Consider the following 21,146-nt stretch of genomic DNA (forward strand, 5'->3'; position numbering starts at 1 on the left):
AAGTTTAAATTGGCTGCCAGGCATATTCTTTGTGGAAAGAGAATGGGGAAATATAAAGACTGTAGACCAGATGCTGAAAACTGCAATGGCCTGTGACCACACTTAAACAGGATCTCGCTGACAAGACCTTGAGTCTTCACAGTATCCAGGACACCCCAACAAGCCTCTTGTCCGCTGAGTTTAAGTTCACTGCCGAGTCTTCATGGTTCACATTACAGATATTTAAAAGAAGGCAAGGTGAAAAGAAAAGCAATAATCTGAAGTAGGACAGCTAATCCCAGGCCCGTGCGCCTGGACTTCGAGATGTATCAGGAGTCTCTAAAAATCCCTGGAACACATTGGCAGACCTGATATAACATCTACCAATGTTGAGAACAATATTGAGAACAATGTTGAGACACAAATAACTGGTGAAGACACAAAGTGCTGGAATAACTCAGGTAAACATGGATAGGTGATGCTTTGGGTTGGGAGCCTTCTTTGAAGAAGGGTCCCAACCCAAAATGTCACCCATCCACATTCTCCAAAGATGCTACCTGACCTACTGAGTTACTCCAACACTTTGTGTCTTCTATTATAAACCAATAACTGCAGTTCTTTGATTCTACCGGTGAGCACGGATGGTCGTCAAAGAAAAACATAAGAATTTGTTCCTATTAAGTGAAGAACCTCCATAATAGAACATCACCTACCACCTCTTGCACTACCATGAACTTGATTAGTTTCCAATTGTAGTTTGCACTGATATCTTGTGTTTTTGCACTTTCCTTCGTTTAACTGTCTTGCAGAATTTTACGTGTAATTTTCGTGATTTTTATGATTTTGCATGTTTGAGTTTATGTGCCTGTGATGCTATTGCAAGCAAGTCTTTTCATTGTACCTGTACATCACCATACTTGTGCATATGACAATAAACTCAACTTGCCTTGACTTGAACATCAGAACAGAATTATAATCTTTGCAGGAATTGTACCAAACGGTTTACGGTTTTTTTTTAAAAATAGGTCACTCCTGCATGGATGGATGACAGAAATCCGGTCATAGCTCAGAAGGTTAAAACAGTTCTCAGGACAAAAAGAGACACACATTTGTTTTCAACCACTATTCGTTCTGCTCATCAATTGTGGATCCCAACCACCCTCCCAGCAAAACAGAGGCTGCATCACACCCAAAGGGCCACTGGGGAAAAGGGAGACTTTAGCCTTACCGCAAACTCTTCTTTCCATGTGTGTCTTTGCTGAGAATCCTCTGCTGCTGTTGCCAGTCTCTGTAAGCAGATAAAGAAGGCATTTCGTTAACTTTATTGTTGCAGAATATACGTCAGTCTTTTCCCACAAGCAACTCTGTGGTACTATAATGTCACCACCCCAAAAAACTGTGGCTGGTTGTACTTTCAGTCTTTGTGACAATGGCCACAAAATGGCATGTCAAATAAAACCTTTTATAATAAATCGCATCGCCAATGCAACTTTAAAGTTGTTTTTTTTAGCAATTTCGGTTGCTATGTTGATTTTGTAGAAAGCAGTAAATGTAAATATGACTATAGTTTATATGGAGCCTTAAGGCCAGGGAATATTATCGGGACAAAGTGAAGAAGAGACATGAAATACAAAAAGATCGCACGTTTGCTGCCTGACCCATTTCATGTTTCCAGCATTTTTCTTGTTTTCATTTCAGATTTATACCACCCCCAGTATTTTGCCTTTGAAGCAAAGATGTGTGGAAGGCAGACAAAATAGTGGTGGTGAAGAAGTATTGTCACACAGATAGGAAAGTTGCAGCAATATCAAAATAATTTTCTGTGGATCGTTGAAGATAGATCTGAGAAAATGTCTGCTTCTATTAAAAGGAATGTATACATGCATTACTAAATTAGTAAGACGCAAACATCCTTCAAACACATCCACTTAATGCTTGATAATATTATCATAACTTTAAATCAATGCTGGTGTCACTTTTATCATCAGTTCAGCAGCTCAACATTAAATTCAGCAAATGTGACTTGCATGGAAGGCATGGACTCAGTTACCGAGTTAGATTAGAAATAAAATAATACAAGAGAGAAAGGCTTTCATTTTTATGTACCATGCATATTTGAGGGAGGGAAAAAAAGCAATGAATTTCATACAAATTAATATTTAAATGCTGTAGCTATTGGTCTCGCAGCCAATTTGAATAAAGCAAAAATCCCACAAACAATGAGATTAATAATTCATCCCCTTATCATGGCGTTGGTCAAAAGAAGGAGGAAAATCTCTGATGAATGAATGCCTTGGGACCTCTCACATCCTCCAGAGCAGGCACGAGGGGTTTCACTTTCCAATCTGCAATTCAGAGGATAGCTACACCAATTTCCCAATGCAAAAAGCAGCAAAATATTTTTTGGGGGCTTTGAGAACTGCATCCAATGCATTCAAAGAAATATGAATGTAGAAATTTCACACTTTGAGCAATGTGCAAATTTGCAATGTGGTACCACCCACATTCACTGCAGGTACAAACATCAGAATGGCCTCAGACATCATACATGAGTGCCATGGAACCAAAGTTACCACGCCTTAGAAGGCGACTAAAAAAATTGTTGCAATATTTAAAAAAAGAAATTCTCCAGATGTTCAACTTTGATTCTCTGATTTGTCTGGTCATTTATGCCATTGCAAGTTGCGTTACTTTGCAGGTTGACCAGCTAGTCTACCTACATATCACTCTGCTCACTTATCTATCATCTATTGACAGTCCTTTTGCAAATGATAGGCTATCACCTCAGGGATGTCCTCGGGCCCAGCCCATCACGGGTTCTGACCTCCCCATCATCGAAGGGATTGACCGGAATCGCTACCTCAGAGAGGCAGCCAGCATCATCAGAGACCTGCACCAGTCTGGACACACATTCGCTTCACCCATCGGGAAGCAGATACAGGAGTCTGAAAACTGTAACGTCCAGGTTCAGGAACTGCTTCTCCCCGCAGCCATTAGGCTATTAAACACTACAACCTCCAAATAAGCTCTGAACTACATAGACTATTATTATTATTGCATTATTATTGTGTGTGTGTGTGTGTGTGTGTGTGTGTGTGTGTGTGTGTGTGTGTGTGTGTGTGTGTGTGTGTGTGTGTGTGTGTGTGTGTGTGTGTGTGTGTGTGTGTGTGTGTGTGTGTGTGTGTGTGTGTGTGTGTACACAATGAGCTTTATTTCTCGTTTATCATATTGTTTACAGAGTACTATTTTTACATATTCTGTTGTGCTGCAAGTAAGAATTTCATTCTTTTATCTGGGACATACGACAATAAAACAATTGATTTTTAAAAATCTGCCAGAACAGTGTGTGTGGAAGGAGGAATTAGAAAGATCAAAAGTTGACCAATCCTCCATGTTGCCTCGGACAACAAAACTTCATCTGTAAATTCAAATTTGGGTTTGAATGTAAATCGATAACATCAGCTCTTAGCAGAATGTTCAACTATAAATAGTATTCTAAGATGCAAGAATTAACATAGAAAATAACAAAACGGATGGCAGAATCCAATGATTATCGAATTCTGTCTGAACCTTTTAAAATGTCAAGTTCTTTCATAAAAGAACCTCTGAAATGACTTTGTCACCCAGAGTGACTAAAGTCATAAAGCAGTTTAGAAATGTACAATAGTCAATAGTCAAGTTTATTTGTCACATACACATTTATTTGTCACATACACATAAATGTGCAAGGATTCTGCGTTGCACAAAGTACAGGCTTTAAGGCAAAAATTAACAACATATACAAGCATTATTACATAAAATATACATGAATAAAAAAACATGTTCCCTTTATCCTGAACAGCTTGATTGTAAACATGTTTTCATGTATAGTCTTTTTGCTGACTGGCTAGTAAGCCACAAAAAAAGCTTTTCACTGTACCTCGGTACATGTGACAATAATATACTAATTAAAAAACTAAATAACTAAATATAAAAAAGTATGCAACATTTTTTTAAATTTGGAAATCATTTGCCTCTGCAACCATCTTTATTGTCAGCCGATATAGGGGCTGTTTTCCAGACAACTTACAAATGTTCCTCTCCAAGCCTGCATGGTTAACAACATTAAATTTTGCCTCATTCTTCTGCAAATGCTATGCTGAATGCATTTACAAAAGCAAACGGTTATGAAGTCATAGTCATACAATGTGGAAACAGCCCCTTCATCCCATCCTGCCTATGCCAACAAAGATGCCTTATCTACACTTGTCCCACCTACCCACTTTTCATCCATATCCCTCTTAACCTTTCCTATATGTGTACTGTCTCAATGTCTTTTAAATGTTGTGATAGTACCTGCCTCAACTACCTCCTCTCTACTCTGCCAATTCATTCCATGTACCTACCACTCTCTGTGTGAAAAAGTTCCCACCTCCCCCCCAGGTTCCCAATACATTTCTCCCCTTTCACCATAAACCCATATTCTTTGGTTCTTGTGTAGGAAAGAACTGCAAATGCTGGTTTAAATCGAAGGTAGACACAAAATGCTGGAGTAACTCAGCGGGACAGGCAGCATCTCTGGAGAGAAGGAATGGGTGATGTTTCGGGTCGAGTCCCTCTTCAGAATCCTTTGGTTCTTGATTCCCTTAGCCTGGGTAAAAGAGTATACACCTCTAAGATCACCCCTCATCGTCCTGTGCTCCAAGGAATAAAGTCCTAGCCTGCTCAACCTCTCCCTGCAGCTCAGTGCCTTGAGCCCTGGCCACATCCTTGTACATTGGTTGTTGGTGCTCTCAGGGCCGTTTTTACAGCATTATGGGCCCCCGGGCAAAGCAGTGTACTGGGGCCCCTACCGTTACTCTCCCCCACCCCCCTTTCCCTACCAGCCCCCCCTGTCGTGCCGGCGAAAAGCACTTAGCGATGGACTTAGGGTGCTACATTGTTGCGAAAAGCACTTACAGATCGCTGTGAGAAGCACTTAGTGACCGAAAATGTTGCGAAAAAAGCACTTATTGAACCTACATTTTTAAAGTAGTATTTATTTATTGCAAGTCACTTAACATACACAGATCAGCATGGGGCCCCTATGCTCGTGGGCCCCCGGGCAAGTGCCCATCAGGCCCATGCGTTAAGACGGCCCTGGGTGCTCTTAGCAACTATTTAATCTTGTTTCCAGCAAGAACCTTCTTTCCTCAGTGCTCACTGTCTCAGGAAGACTTCAATATGTGCAGCCATCCTTCAGTCAAGATAAGTTAAGCCACAGGATCAGGGCTTACATTTAATTTGGCAACAAGAATTTGAGAAACATCTGACATTTTGTTGGCTTGAAAACAAAAGTTGTTCCAGGGGACAAAAACTATGTTCAGTAATTTGTCCAAAGACCACAGAACCAATAGAGTTAGTTTGTTGGGCAAAAACACAATTTGAGACAACAGGGAATAAACTGCTGGCAAGATTAAGACATTTGTTTTTCAAACTCTGACTTTGGGTCAGAGTAACCTGCCAAAATCATCGACAGCACTTGAAAACAAAATGTGACGGATGCATTCAAATCGGCAAAACAATTTCTGCAAGAATTTAATGTAAAAAAACGAGGTAATGTTCACAAAGTATAATGGTTAAAGTATTCAAGGTGCAAACTAATGATGTGCATCATTATCTCCTCAACTGGGAAGCTAACTCAGTCTGTGCTTGGTAGTCCAGGCAACTGTGGGAACACACATGACTGCTGCCCAGAAAATTGAGAGAAAATAAGCTGCTCCCTGCACCACAGGGTAACAAGACAAGTGCGTCACACAGGATCAGCACTTGACATTTTGGTGCTGTATTGTATTTAAATCTAATTTTGGAAGTCATCTTTCGGGGAGTAATTATCAGGTCCAGCTCCAGAATAAGATGGCTTGATTAAAGTTAGCCCACACAAAGTAATTTCAATAAAGATGTAAATGATCCTATTAGCATACTCATTCGACAAAACAATTTTGCGCTAATCCTCCTAGCTGGCATTTCCGATCATGTTGTTCTCATCATTTTTGATCGCTATTGTTATTACAATTCTTGCACAATATATCAGCAGAAGCCCAAGGGGGATATTGAGCTCTTGTCAGATTGCAGTTGCTGCTGTGCATCTCCGAAGCACTGTTTAAACCCCGTCTATGCCAAGACAGTGAAAAACTTTGTTCTCTGCCAGTCATAATTGGCTCTTACTAATAGAAGTTCCACTTTTCCAGACTATTCCCAGCATAAAAATGGCCTGTAGTCAGCCAGACATTAATTGGCTGTCAGTCAGAAAGCATCATGAAACGGAGGAGTGGGGGTCATGTAAATAAATACATTAGTGCCACAAATAAAGCTGCTGTTCTGATTTTTTTGTCGGGTTGCAGTTCAGTTGCTGAATTGAAATAGGGGTTATGTTTCGAAGCCCAGAACCTCACCTTATTTTGGGACAAAATGCACAGCGTGAGCATAACCGTTAAATGCTTTACCACAACCAACACCAGATGCTCAGTGTTCCCAGAGATGAAAATGATCTTCCATGAATGATGAGAAGACTGCTCTCTTTGGAGGACTATAACTCCACGGTTGAATCAAAGATCGCGGGATGACTAGTGTGAAGGTCAGATCTGTATGAAAGGCTGCAGAACCACACAAGCTACTTGGTACTGAAAGAGTTTGGTTGGACTGCAAGAATTAATCTGGTAGACACAAAAAGCTGGAGTAACTCGATGCTGCCTGACCCACTGAGTTACTCCAGCTTTTTGTGTCCACCTTCTGTGCAAAACATGCATCTGCAGCTCCCTTCCTACAGGATTAATCTGGTCTCTGAATTACAAACAGCCCAAATATGTTTGTAGTTCAAGAAAAAAAAAATACGACCTGTGTTGCTGGAAAAAGAAAGTAAAACATGCCAGCGCTGTAAGGAGAAGCTTTGCTTTGAAACTAATGATGCACAGAGTGTTGAGAAGTGCAACTCAAACTTAAAATAAAATCATTGAAATTCTGAGGTAGGAGACATACAAAATGGGAGCTGTTTTGCCCCTCCAGCCTACTCAGCAATTTAATAAAACCATGGATCGTCTGATGTTGACTTCAGCTGCACTTTCCTGCCTGCAAGCCATTACATTTCCCCCCCCAAAGGACCTAAAATCTCTCCTCAGCCTGGACTCTTTCCAATAATTTAGCCTCCACAAATATTTGCATATAACTCTTTGAGACTCTTTCTTGATTAGTACGGGTGTCAGGAGTTAAGGGGAGAAGGCAGGAGAATGGGGTTCGGAGGGAGAGATAGATAAGCCAGGATTGAATGGCGAAGTAGACTTGATGGGTCGAATGGCCTAATTCTACTCCCATCACTTATGACCTTCATATTAATTGGAGAAGCCATACCTACAAATTCTAGATTCTCACAGAAGAGGAAGCATCCTCTAGGCATATACCCTGTCTAGCCCCCTTAACATTCAGGAGTGCTTTAATATATTGAGCTATCCTTTACTGCATTCCATTGAGTATGGTCCAATCTACTCAGCCATTCTTTTTCAAATAAACCTTTCATCAAGATTGAGAGTGATCAGCCATGATCGCATTGAATGGCGGTGCTGGCTCGAAGGGCTGAATGGCCTACTCCTACACCTATTGTCTATTGTCTATTGTCTATCAAGCGATCAATTTGTGAACCATCTCTGAACTGCTTTGGATGAATGTATTTCTGAAAAGATTTGTATGCTGTACACTAGTTTATAGACTCACCTGTACGGTTAGAATAAGATTTTCGTACTATCCGACTCCACCTCTCAAAAGTGCCAAAATTCCATTTGCTTTATCTGCATCATGTATTGTGCCTACACAATGAACTTGATTTTCATGCACAAGGACACACTATTCTCTCCATACTGCATCATTCTTGTCGTTGCCATTTTAATAAAATGTGAAGAATAGATGAACTGAACAAAATGGATAACCTCGCATTTTTCCCAATAGTCATCCACACTGACTTACCCCATGTATACCTTACAGATTTTGTGGCCGCAGAACAACTTGCTTTCGACCTACCTTTGTTTGATTCAGCAAATAGTCTGCACAAAAGCTCTATTAAATATCACGGTGTGGAGAAACTCAACAGGTCTGGCAGCATCTCTGGAGAACATGGACAGGCAATGTTTCAGGTCAGGACCATTCTTCTTGAGTCTGAAGAAGAGTCCTGACCTGAAACATCGCCTGTCCATGCTCTCCAGAGATGCTGCCTGACCCGTTGAGTTACTCCAGCACTGTGTCTGTTTGTTTGTACACGAGCATCTGCAATTAATATCTGTCCAGTGCCAACAGCACAGCCAAGGTCAAGCACGAGTGCCAGAGAAGGTTGGAACTGGGCACAAGGGACCAGCCCGAGCATGGACAGGTCTCCCATTGGCATGACCAATGGTTTGTAGGTTGAGGCGATTGATGAGGCCAATGCGGGAACCACAGAGGAGACAGACGGTACTGAAGGGAGGTCAGGTCATTTGTTCGGAGGCCCACCCCTTTTGTTGCGAATGCAAGGCTGCTCCTGATGCATGGACTCAAGGTTCTCAATACCAATCCAAACACTCCGCCATTTTGAGTAGCCATTGGTCAGAGATTCCCAGGAGTCAGTACAGATATTCCATTTCTTTCCAAATACGGTGTGCACATCTTGAATCTCTCCTTCAGCCTGCCTTGTTTATCTCTTCCCATAACAGAGTTTAAAATTAAGTGCCTGCTCATTGCTGGAATAAATGTATGAGACCTTATGCTCGGAGATGCTCCACGAAACCCCACGACACTATGCCCCGAAGGCACGCGACCTCTTAGCCTCACATCCTTGATCCTCAGATGTGGTCCTACCAACTGTCAACTTGTTTCTCACAATCATAATATCGTTGGACGTTTAAATCATCCTCTATAACAATCCTCAACACTGGTGCTCCACAAGGATGCATTCTCACCCCCGCCCCACTATACTCCTGATACACTCATTACTGTGCAGCCATATACGAATCCAACTCAATTTACAAGTTTGCAGATGACACCACCACAGTAAGCTGGATATCAAACAATAACGAGATGCAGTGCACAAAGGAGACTGACAATTTCATAACCTGCCGCCAAGATAAAAACCTCTCCCTCAATGTCAGCACGACAAAGGAGATTATGATCGACTTCATGAAATTGAGTGCATACACCCTGGTACATACAGGTAGACACAAAATGCTGGAGTAACTCAGCAGGACGGGCAGCATCTCTGGAGAGAAGGAATGGGTGACGTTTTGAGTCGAGACCCTTCTTCAGACTGATGCGCATAGATGGCGTTGACGTAGAGATGGTCGAAAGCTTCAGGTTCCTAGGAATAAATATCACCAGTATCTTGTCCTGAACAAGCCACATTCAAGTTATGGACAAGAGAGCACACCAACTCCTCTACTTTCATAGAAGGCTTAGGAAATTTGACATGTCCCCAACAATTCTCATAAACCTTTATAGATGCACTGTACAAAGCATTTTATTGAGATGCTTTACGGTGTTTGGGAAGAGCTCCTTTTGAGACTGTAACAAATTGCAGAGTGTTCTGGACATAGCCCAGAATCAAGCAAGCTAACCTCCCTTCCATCTTCATCTGCACATCACGCTGTCTCGGCAAGGCCACCAGCATAATCAAGGACCAATCTCACACCTATCACACCCTCTTCTCCCTTCTCCCATCAGGCAAAAGGTACAGAAGTTTGAAATTGCATACCTCCAGATTCAGGGACAGTTTCTTCCCAGCTGTTGCCAGGCAACTGAACGGTCCTCTCATCAGTTAGTTGGAGTGTGGTCCTAACTTCCCATCTACTTCATGGAGACATTTGAACAATCTTTAATCAGACTTTGCTGTACCTTATCTTGCACTAAACATCATTCCCTTCATCATTTATCTGTACACTGTGTACGACTTGATTGTAAACATGTACAGTCTTTCCATTTGACAGGATACCACGCAAACAAATGCTATTTATTGTTCCTTGGTACACGTGACAGAAAGTAATTAAACTAAACAATTTACCCTAATTTAGGCATGACTTCTTTCCTCCAAATTTAAAATGTGATTAATCCACATCTGGTTGCCTTTCTTCACAATGTTGGCAATTTTTTAACTCCATTGAACTTACATGATAATATCAGAACATTGCGTGGGTTGAATTTGTTCCAACGTTATTCTTCTCTCAGACAATTATTGATTTTCACGAAGATTACTTGCACTGTGTGCTATTCATACAATGTTTCCATGATGAGAAAAATTACACAATCCACTAGTTGAATCAAAACCCCAGGAATGAGTAGGTTAACATAAGATGAGTGTTTGACTGCACTAGGCCTGTACTCGCTGGAGTTCAGAAGAATGAGGGGGGACCTCATTGAAACGTGCAGAATAGTGAAAGGCTTGGATGGGGTGGATGTGGAGAGGATGTTTCCAATAGTGGGAGAGTCTAGGACTAGAGGTCATAGCCTCAGAATTAAAGGACGTTCTTTTAGGAAGGAGATGAGGAGAAATTTCTTTAGTCAGAGGGTAGTGAATCTGTGGAATTCATTGCCACAGAAGGCTAGTGGATATATTTAAGGCAGAGATAGATAAATTATTGAATGGGTGTCAGTGGTTATGGGGAGAAGGCAGGAGAATGGGGTTAGGAGGGAGAGATAGGGTGTAGACGATGGGCCGAATGGCCTAATTATGCTCCTATCTCTTATGATCTTATGAAAACATATTTTTATTGTAAAGTTACAAGGAGAGGCCCATGATTTCTTCAGGCACCACTGACAGACCTTGCCAACTCCAGGAGATCCCAGGCATTTGAGGCAGTTGTCAACCTCCAGGTGTGTTCAGAGCAGTCAGCCAAGTACGCATTAAACCTTCTATAATGGCATAACCATGATAAACTATATTGTTAATTGCTGCCTCACGCTAAACCACTCCTCAGCCCCTTCCACAGTCGGGACCTGATGTTTGCGATACTAATAATGGCAAGACTGTCGGCTGTTACTCCTAATGGATAAAACTGGCAGCAACATCACATGATTTACATGCACCACTGAACGCTGACATCTGGAAGTTGTTGCATAAACACAATAATTTTAATCTCTAATCCTCCCTGTCCCACCAGCAATCAGTATAAACAAATTACAATGCATAGATCTTAAATACTCTTGCACATTAATCAATGCAACCATTCTCCCTCATCTCATTATAGAAACTGGTTCATAGATTTCTGATTATAATCAAGACATACAGCAGCAAATCTCTAGTCTAGAAGGAAATGGATGATAGATAGTATTGGTGGGAATTTTATATTTCACCTGTATTCTGAATCTGGCTTTCAGTGGGCCCCAGTTGCCCTTTTAATTAGGGCTCAGATAGGACAGACAGTTGTGGGCGGTATGGTGACACAGCGATAGAGTTGTTGCTTTGTAGCGCCAGAGACCCAGGTTCGATCTTGACTATGAGTTCTGTCTGTACGGAATTTGTACGTTCTCCGCGTGATTACGTGGATTTTCTCCGGGTGCTCCGGTTTCCTCCCACAATCCAAAGATGTGCAGGTTTGTAGGTTAATTGGCTTCGGTAAAACTGTGAATTGTCCTGAGTGTGTAGGATAGTAAGAAACATAGAAAATAGGTGCAGAAGGAGGCCATTTGGCCTCCTTCTGAGCCAGCACCGCCATTCATTGTGATCATGGCTGATCATCCACAATCAAACCCGTGCCTGCCTTCTCCCCATATCCCTTGATTCCGCTAGCCCCTAGAGCCTTATCGAACTCTAGTGCTCGTATGGGGATCGCTGGTTGGCACTGACTCGGTGGGCTGCTGGGGCTGTTTCCATGATGTATCTCTAAACTAAATTAAGAATATCTCAAGAGCAGTGATGAATCTAGTTTCACTAAATTAAGGCCTTGAATAAACAAGTCAGTTTATTCAAGGCCTTAACAATATACACTGAGATACACTGAGAAAACCCAAAATATTTCAAAGATTCACAGCACCCACAGCCTCTTATATTCTGTGTTTCAATGGTTACACACAAATTTTTCCAAACCAATTAACCTACAAACCTGCTCATCTTTGGAGTGTGGGAGGAAACCGAAGCACCCAGAGAAAACCCACATAGTCACGTGGACAACGTACAAACTCTGTACAGACAGAACCCATAGTCAGGATCGAATCCAGGTCTCTGGCGTTGTAAAGCAATAACTCTACAGCTGTGTCATCATGCCGCCCACAACTGTCTGTTCCTATCTGAGCTGTAATTAAAAGGGAAACTGGAGCCCACATGAAAGCCAGATTCAGAGTGTAGGTGAAACATAAAATTCCCTCCAATACTATCTATCATCCATTTCTTTCTAGACTAGAGACTATATATATATATGGGTGTGTGTGTGCATATATATATATATATATATATATATGTATATCTATATCTATATGCGTGTGCCTGTGTGTGTGATTAAGGATGATCAGCCATGATCATATTGAACGGCGGTGCTGCCTCGAAGGGCCAAATGGCCTACTCCTGCACTTATTTTCTATGTTTCTATTTGTGAGTATACACTGAACTTTTTTTTTCTCTCTCGTTTATTTTGTTGTTTACATATTCTGTTGTGCTGCTGCAAGTAAGAATTTCATTGTTCTATCTGGGACACTCTTAACTCTCTTGACTCTAAAACACTCTTGACTCTTGAACCTAAACACAAGATAAATCTATTTATTGCCCCCCCCCCTAACATCCTGAAGTCTCCCCTTCAATATGTTGGCATCTTTTCCCCACCATGCTTCCACAGTAGGTAAGCTCTCAGATGAAACATATTGCAAACTACTCATCTTTCCTATAATTTTCAGAATTTCCTACATTAGACAACACTGAAGGTGATATGTAATACTAGCAGCACATTCCATTCTGCTTCTGAAATTCTATCCCATTGACTTCAGGCGCCAGATATTACGCTGTGAGTTCACCTACGAACCAAAGATAAATTTCCAAGAAAGCATGTTTAAATTCTAAAATATGCTTGAAACCAAATTTCACACTGGAGTCAGGCCAATTCCTCAATAAACAACTCGATTTAGAATTATTTACAAGTTGAATGATAACAAGATTAAAAAATAAAATATATATACAACACTTTTCAGTTTGCAATCAAGAAGAGTCTCGACCCAAAACGTCACCCATTCCTTCTCTCCAGAGATGCTGCCTGCCCCACTGAGTTACTCCAGCTTTGTGTCTATCTGCAATCATATGATGTTGTTCAAGATAGACACAAAAAGCTGAAGTAACTCAGCAGGTCAGACAGCATCTCTGGAGAAAAGGAATAGGTGCTGTTTCCGATCGAGACCTTTCTTCCGACTGAGTGAAAAAGGAAACGATAGACGGAGATATAGAAAGATATAGAACAAATGAAAGATATAGAACAAAAAGATAAACAAAAAAGTAACGATGACAAAGGAAACAGCCCATTATTAGCTGTGGGCCAGATGAAATCGAGTTGCTGACAATGAGACAACAAGATCACTTTCAAGCTAGTACGACTTGGGTGGGGGAGGGATGGAGAGAGAGGGGATGCAGGGTGACTTGAAGTTAGAAAATCAATTGTCATACCGTTGGGTTGTAACCTGCCCCAGTTAATCAGTTGTTTGTGCATGTTACCCCGCAAGTCTAAATCTGGGGGTTTTATCAGATATTTTTACCACAGAACCAAGTTTTCATTTTGGAGTTTTTGATTCTCTTTACAACCCAACATAGAAATACCAATAAAATTATTATAACTGGAACTGTAAAAAATATATACAGGCAAAGGCTCAACGTCTTACTAATATTCGGTGTCAATGTTCTTTACTCATTATTTAACAGCATGTGCTTCAATAGAAGCAGCGATATCAACCCCTTCTAGCATATTGTATATGTTATTCCCACATTAATGTGACTGGTGCTTAATAGCCCTCTGTATAAATGTTTCCGGCATTGCAGCCAGCGCAAAGGCTCTGTTGGTGGACAACCATAGCCTCGGATCCTTCTACTGCAGGACATAAAGGGCCTGAATCTAGTGGAATCTAGTAGTGTCACCCTTTCCTTCTCTCCAGAGATGCTGCCTGACCCGCTGAGTTACTCCAGCATTTTGTGTCTACCTTTGATTTAAACCAGCATCTGCAGTTTTCTTTCCAGCACATGAGTGGCAAGGGTGTTTTGTGTAAAAGCACATGCTATCGCTACTGAGCATCTCCGGAGAACATGGATAGGACTTGCTTCGGGTCGAAATCCTTCATCAGCCAAAATGCCCTCTCCTTTCCTCTGGGACCTCACCTGATGGTAGGTGGGGAAGGGAAGGAAGAAAGCTGGAAGAGGGGAGAGGCAGGACAAAATGTGGCATACAACAGGTGGACACAGGTGAGGGGGCTTTGGTGGGCAGATGGTTGGAACAAAGACCAGAGATAAAAGGAGAAAGTGTGAGACAGGATTGAACAGTTTCAAATTGTGAAGCCAGAGGGAGGAAAACAGCTGGAGGAAGAAATAGGCAGCACTTACTGAGGTCTGCCGATGCCTAGTTCATTCAGCAACATCAACATCCAGTTGGATTGATACATGTTGCCAAAATAACAACGTGCAGTGAATACGTCCCTTTGATTTCTAATACTAGACACAAACACCTTCCTGGTGCAGTACGTTCTGTATGTTTAAACTCCCACGTCAGGATTTACAACACCTCCTGGAGCCTGTCACAGCATGCTAAATAGTTCATTATCTTTCATTTTTAGGAAATAATATTCATTCAAAGTCTACTCAGAGATAGAAATTATTTTTAAATGATAATGGGTCATCAATCAATGTGAAAGGTTATTTTTATTTTTCATTAAAAGCAGGAGGCAAGATTCCTTAATGAATCCACTGGAAATATTAAATTGGATTTAGTGCAGTCACGCTACAGGAATAACGCATCTTTGATTATTAATTTCTAGCTTGATGATACAAAATAAGCTTTAAATTATTTTTGGTTGATTGATTAATTCCCATCAAAAATTGCAACAAAATTAAAATTTAGATAGCAAGCATATTAATTCTTATTAGAATTCTGTCATTATGGCTCAGCAAATTACACTTCAGGGTAAATAGTTTCAGAGCATTTGGAAGTGAAGGGGGGTAAATTGGATTTTTCCCAAAAGTGGAAATAGGGCTCTCAATGCAGGATTAACTCCTGCCCAGTCAACTCCAATGCAGGCAATAGAACAGATCATGGTGTCTAATAAGTTCAGGGTCCAGCGAACACTACACACTCTGCTCATTATAGCCTCAGTGGGGAGCCCGATTTTATGAGTGGGAAGCACAAACCAAAACCAGACTGCATTATTTAAAGCCAGAGCAGACTTAGGGATGCAGTATCTTGTTACTGCAGCAGCCAACCAGCTTGGCTATCACACCTTAGCCCCTGCTTCCCATGACTTCTGCAGCCAACCTCTGTGGGTCACTAATGGCAGTGCAGCATCACAGCAAAGGCCGAAGAAAGGAACTGCAGGCACTGGTTCACACAAAAGGGCACAAAGTGCTGGAGTAACTCAGCCGGTCAGGCAGTATCTTTGGAGAACATGGAGAGGTGACATTTCTTCCATCTGAAGAAGGGTCCCAACCCGAAACGGCACCTATCCATGTTCTCCAGAAATGCTACATGACCCGCTGAGTTACTCCTGCACTTTATGTCCTCACAACAAAGACTCAACTCCCAACCTCCCAATCTCTCATCGCATTATCCTCCGATACATAATCCCTTCTGCATGTGGGGAGCAGTCACCTCTTTCAATCCTTCTCCCCTCACAGGGGATAGTTAATCTCTGGAACTCTTAGGCCTAGTTGGTGCTGGAAGCTGAATCACTGAAAGTATTTGCATTGAGGTGGATAAATATTTGCTTTATCATGGAATAGAGGGGTATGGAGAAAAGCCGCAGAAGACGAGTCCAAAATCGTATGAAATTGGGGGAGGGCAGGTTTGAAGGGCCAAATTTCCTACTCCTGCTCCTATTTTCTTGTAATCATCACTTTGGTCTTCATCTTGCATCCTTTCAGATAGCCACATGTACAACTAGCCCAGACACTGGCAAGAGGAAATTAAAGATGAGGTCAGGTCATCAATTGGTGCAACGCTCACAGCCATCCGCTGAGATACCAACGTTTTATGTGGTTGAGAAGCAGGATGCTTCCATAAGATAGATTAGATTAGTTTACTATGATATATATCAGGGTGCAATGAAATTCCTTATTCACGTGAAGCTCATGGAGTATACTTACAGTAATGATGAATACAACAATTTGGGGCAGCACAGTGGTGGAGTTGCTGCCGTACAGCACCAGAGACCCGGGCTTGATCCTAACTACGGGTGTTGCCTGTAAGGTGTTTGTACACTCTTCCCTGTGACCACGTGGGTTTTCTCCGGGTGCTCCGGATTCCATTCGCATTCTAATGCCAATGAGTGCAAAGAGAGCAGAATGTGCAATAATCTTTGTGCAACATCCCAGCAGTGCAAAAGAATATTGAGGCATAATAAAGAATAACTGAATGAGGGAGAGTGGAAGGGAAAGGCCACCCTGGAGTAACTCAGCAGGTCAGGCAGCTTCTCTGAAGAACATGGATAGATGGTGTTGTGGGTCAGAATCCTTCTTCAGACTGATTGTGGTGGGGGATGGGGGGGATAAAGAAAAGTCCCAAAACGACACCTATCCATGCCCTCCAGAGATGCTGCCTGACCCGCTGAGTTACTTCTGCACTTTGTGCCCATTTGTATATTAACCAGCATCTGCAATTCTTTGTTTCTACAAGAAAAATGGGGAATTGAATTGCAGTTGTGATTATTGGTACTCATGATCTGCCAGCTCTGGCAGCAATTATCATTGCAAGATCCCCTCAAAAAGCCCAAATCAAACGCAATGCCTTGCATGACAAAGGTGTACACACACTGTTCACTGCCTGTTCACACCCCACACCTAAACAACCAGGGCCATGGGGCCTAGATTTCCAGCCAAATATTCTTCAGTCATACCACGACAGCAGAACTCCAGCAAGCAATTGGACGTGGCCACACACTAAAGGAAACTATTGTAAAGTAAGACTGATTCATGAATATTGCATCACTTGCTGGTCAGTGTAGAATATCACAAAAAAGTAATCAACAAAACTGCAGCCAAACCAATAAAGTGCTGCAGAAAAAAACATTGATTCCATCGCATCCCGAGTCAGTGCCACATAATGAGCTCTTGCACATTTACTTAATGGCGCCATAGATCATTGTTTCAGAATTATGTAAATAGCAAAGGCCCTCATGAAGGACAAATATCAGCGGCATTTAAATTCAAATGGTGGCATTTAAAATGTCACCTCTCTTTCACAGCTAAATCAGTGTCGTAACACACATCCTGTGATCAGATAAAATAATCAACACTTTTGCAGTTGCCGAGAACCACTGAGCCTTTCAATAATTCAGAGGCACACCCTGTGCTTCCTGCTCCACACACCTTCAGGATTTCTCATCAGACATCGCCCGCTCGGGGTCAGCCCAAGGCTGCACTCATCATCTTCTTCAGTAATTGGACCATTGGAAGCCTGGATGGTTAAGTATACAGTCATATTCATTAAACACAAAGCGAGTATGCATCTACCCTGAGACACACCTTTAGGGACCCGCAGTGCAATAATGTGGTGTGGTCTTCCACTGCTGATTAGACCCAACATTGATCAAATTAAGCCCAAACTACATTGTAGCATTTGTGCTGGTGGCAAAATATTATCCAGTCTTCAATTGGAAAATAATATAAGGAGCCTGATCGAACAACACACAGCCTCATTCAATTCCCACACTGACAGCTCAGTGACAAGCAAACTCTTTTTTTTAAAGCTTTTCTGTCAATTAGTCTTTTGCCTTCTATTTTTTCCTGCCACTTAGCTCTACTGTTTTCCTTTGCTTTACACAATGATTTAGCCTGATTGAAATGTTGCAATTGGATCCGTTATGTTTTATTCTATCGATCTGCAGCGAGTCCCTGGGTTTTTAGTCATTACCTTAAGTCGGGTTCAGTCAGGTGAGCGGGCAATTGCGTCTGATCAGACACTAAGTGGTCCAAACTCCAGCATCTATCTATGCTGCTTGGTAGCAGGTGGCCCCTTTCTATTAAAAATACATTTTCTTTGCAAGTCTTATCCGAGCAGCAGTCCGATTGATTTTCAAGACTCTCACTGCACAAGCCTTTCCATTTACAGCCGGAGTTAAGAAATGTTTACATACAACTTCAGTGGATCCCCAGCTTGAAATTAGCTTTCACATTTTCTCATCAATAATGCAGCAGACAGGCTGCAATTAATCCACTTTCACTCAGCCTCACAACATTAGGAACACTCGTGAAATCGCCAAAACTATCCGCCCAACCCAGCTGATTTTTTCCAAAATTTATTAATCTTTTATTCATGCCCACGAGTCCCTTTTCATAAGCAACAATGCCAATTTTTCAGGGCACATGAATGATCTTTGCCATGCATCCTCATTCATTTTCCCACCGGTGATTTTTAAAAAGTGCAGATCTGTAAGACCTTGCTCTGAGCTCACAGCCAAGAGATCCATAGATTTTCTGCTTTGAGCAGGATCCTCGCTTAATTCTCAGTGTCCTCTGCACCCAGTGAATTCAACTCTAAATCTTGTCATTTGCAGCTCTAAAGCAAGAACTATTGCCAGCATTAAGCAAACATTGGACATTGTGCCTCACAAGGAAAGATTAGGTGAGATGGCTAAAAGCTTGGTCAAAGACAAAACCTTTAAGGGATGGCTCAACAAAGAAAGACACAGACAGTAAAAGGCGGGAATTCAAGAACTTAGGCCCCTGGCGGTCAAACGCAGGTTACCAATGGGGGAGGAATTAATGGAAACATTGATAAATTGGAGCAGGGCAGGCTATTTTGTTCTTTCAACCTGCTCTGCCATTCAATATGCTCATTGCTTATCCTGTATCTCAATGTCATATTCCTCAAATGTGGATACACATCCATCTTCTTACCCGTGAGAAACATATACATCTGCAAAAAATAAGCACAAAAGATGCACAAACAGGTTCAGCAAACTGCAGCTAAAATCTAAAGTGCAATAGCGTTCCAATTGCCAGCAGGTATCAGGCAACACTGTGCAAAATCCCAGGCGCCACCGATACTCAATATCGGTAGCAATTCCCAGTGACAGGGACACAAGCTGGAAACAAATCCACTCCTGCATGAAATAAGATGCTGTTTGAGGTTGCAATTAAGCCAGGTTGTTTGGGTCGTGTGGGGAAGTCACTCTGCAGCTAATTATGGTGTGTCAGAGCAGCTTTTATCCTCACTAACGCAATAAAAATACTCCATGCCAAAGAAGTGGGCAAGTGGAAGTGCTTGGCTCAACAAGTCAAAGTTTTCATTACTCATCTGGAAATGTTTTAGAAGGAATTTAACACCATTGTCACAAATATAACCCATTCTGTAGCTACGAATCATCAGGGTGTGATTTAATACAGCAAGACGATGCAAAACCAGAATTGTCTCACTGGCTCACAAGATCGTTGGTGAAGAGGACTTGGAGAATTAAAACGTTAAGAAAAGGTTTCAACCTTTAAAGAAGTTCCCAGAAAAATCAATATGAAAAGGCTTTAATCTGAACAGTCTCCCACAGTGGGCCAAGACTGCAACTAGGAAATGGTGCAAGTTCTACTTTTAGACTCATTGGTCATGAGTGTTTTATTGTCATATGTCCCAGATGGAACAATGAAATTCTTACTTGCTGCTGCGTTTAGAGGTTGCGGTGTTATGTTACGTTTAAACAAAACATCTTTGAGACCACATTTGAAGTATTGTGTTCCGTTTTAGTCACCCTGCTATAGGAAAGATGCTATTATGCTGGAAAGACTGCAGAGAACATTTACGAGGATGTTGCCAGGAGTTGAGGGCCTGAGCTACAGGGAAAGGTTGGGCAGTCTAGGACTTCATTCCTTGGAGTGCAAGAGGATAAGGGGAGATCTTATAGAGGTGTACTGGATCATGAGGGGAATAGATAGGGTTGATGCATAATAGTCTTTTACCCGCAACTTTTTCACACAAGAGCATATGGAATGAGCTGCCAGAGGAGGTAGTTAAGGCAGGTACTATAACAACATTTAAAAGATATTTGGATCGGTACATGGACAGGAAGGTTTTAGGGATATGGGCTAAATGTGGGCAGGTGGGACTAGAGTAGATGGGGCATCTTAGTTGGTATGGACAAGTTGGGCCAAATGGCCTATTTCCATGCTGTGTGGCTTTATGACTCTTTAACTCCTTGATGCCACAGAAGGGAGCACTGGCTCCTGCTGATTCACCTCTGCCCACCATCCAAGGGAATTCCCAAATCCATGAGAATGTTACAGATCCAGAAGCAACGTTCCTTACACCCTAAAATAAGGAGCAATAGGCTTTCTTACAGATGTGACTGAATTCTCTCTTACCAAGTGAAGCAGGTGCAACAGCATAAATGTTTATCAGTCGCCAAACATATTGTTCAGCTTGCACACCGGATGACACAGCAAGTCTTGAACATAGCAAAACTGAACAAGTAACTAATGACCCTGAAAATCCTGGACAGAACAATCGAGATTGTTCCTGGTTATTCACCCATTTGCATCTATTTCTCCCAAAACCCGCCCTCTGATCCACACACACCCCACCCCCACATCCCCTTTGACCTATATGCCTCCATCTGGCTTTACATTTCACTCCACTTCTCTCCTTATCTAACACCCTTTGGTCCTCTTTTCATTTCTAGCTTTTGTCCACCCATCTGCCAAAAACACACTGACCTGTAACCACCTATCATTTGCCAGGCTTTGTCCGGCCCCCACCTTTTTTTCTAGTTTTCTTCCCCCTACTACAATCAGATCAGAGACGGGTCCCAATCTGAAATGTTACATATCCATTCCCTCCACTGATGCTGCCTGACTTGCTGAGTTACTCCATTACTTTGTGTTTTACTCATGATTCCAGCAGCTGCAATTCCTTGTGTCTCCATTATTAACTTGTTGTCCTTTCCCTCTTCTGCCTACATGGGTCAAAGAGTATAGGACAAAAGGGCTGTGGAGGCCGTCAATGGATATTTTTAAGGCAGAGATAGATAGATTCTTGATT

General features: G+C 41.9%; 1 protein-coding gene across 3 annotated transcripts in view; it reads right to left on the reverse strand.

The window, feature by feature from the left end:
• Positions 1 to 21,146, reverse strand: part of LOC144604905 (voltage-dependent calcium channel subunit alpha-2/delta-1-like) — a 497,845-nt gene that overhangs the window by 328,479 nt on the left and 148,220 nt on the right. For all 3 annotated transcript variants that reach the window (XM_078419763.1, XM_078419762.1, XM_078419764.1), the window contains exon 4: positions 1,208 to 1,267. In XM_078419763.1, coding sequence (XP_078275889.1) covers positions 1,208 to 1,267 — 60 coding nt within the window. The remainder of the gene's footprint in view (positions 1 to 1,207; positions 1,268 to 21,146) is intronic.

The sequence above is a fragment of the Rhinoraja longicauda genome, chromosome 23, assembly GCF_053455715.1.
Source record: "Rhinoraja longicauda isolate Sanriku21f chromosome 23, sRhiLon1.1, whole genome shotgun sequence".
Taxonomy (NCBI): Eukaryota; Metazoa; Chordata; class Chondrichthyes; order Rajiformes; family Arhynchobatidae; genus Rhinoraja; species Rhinoraja longicauda.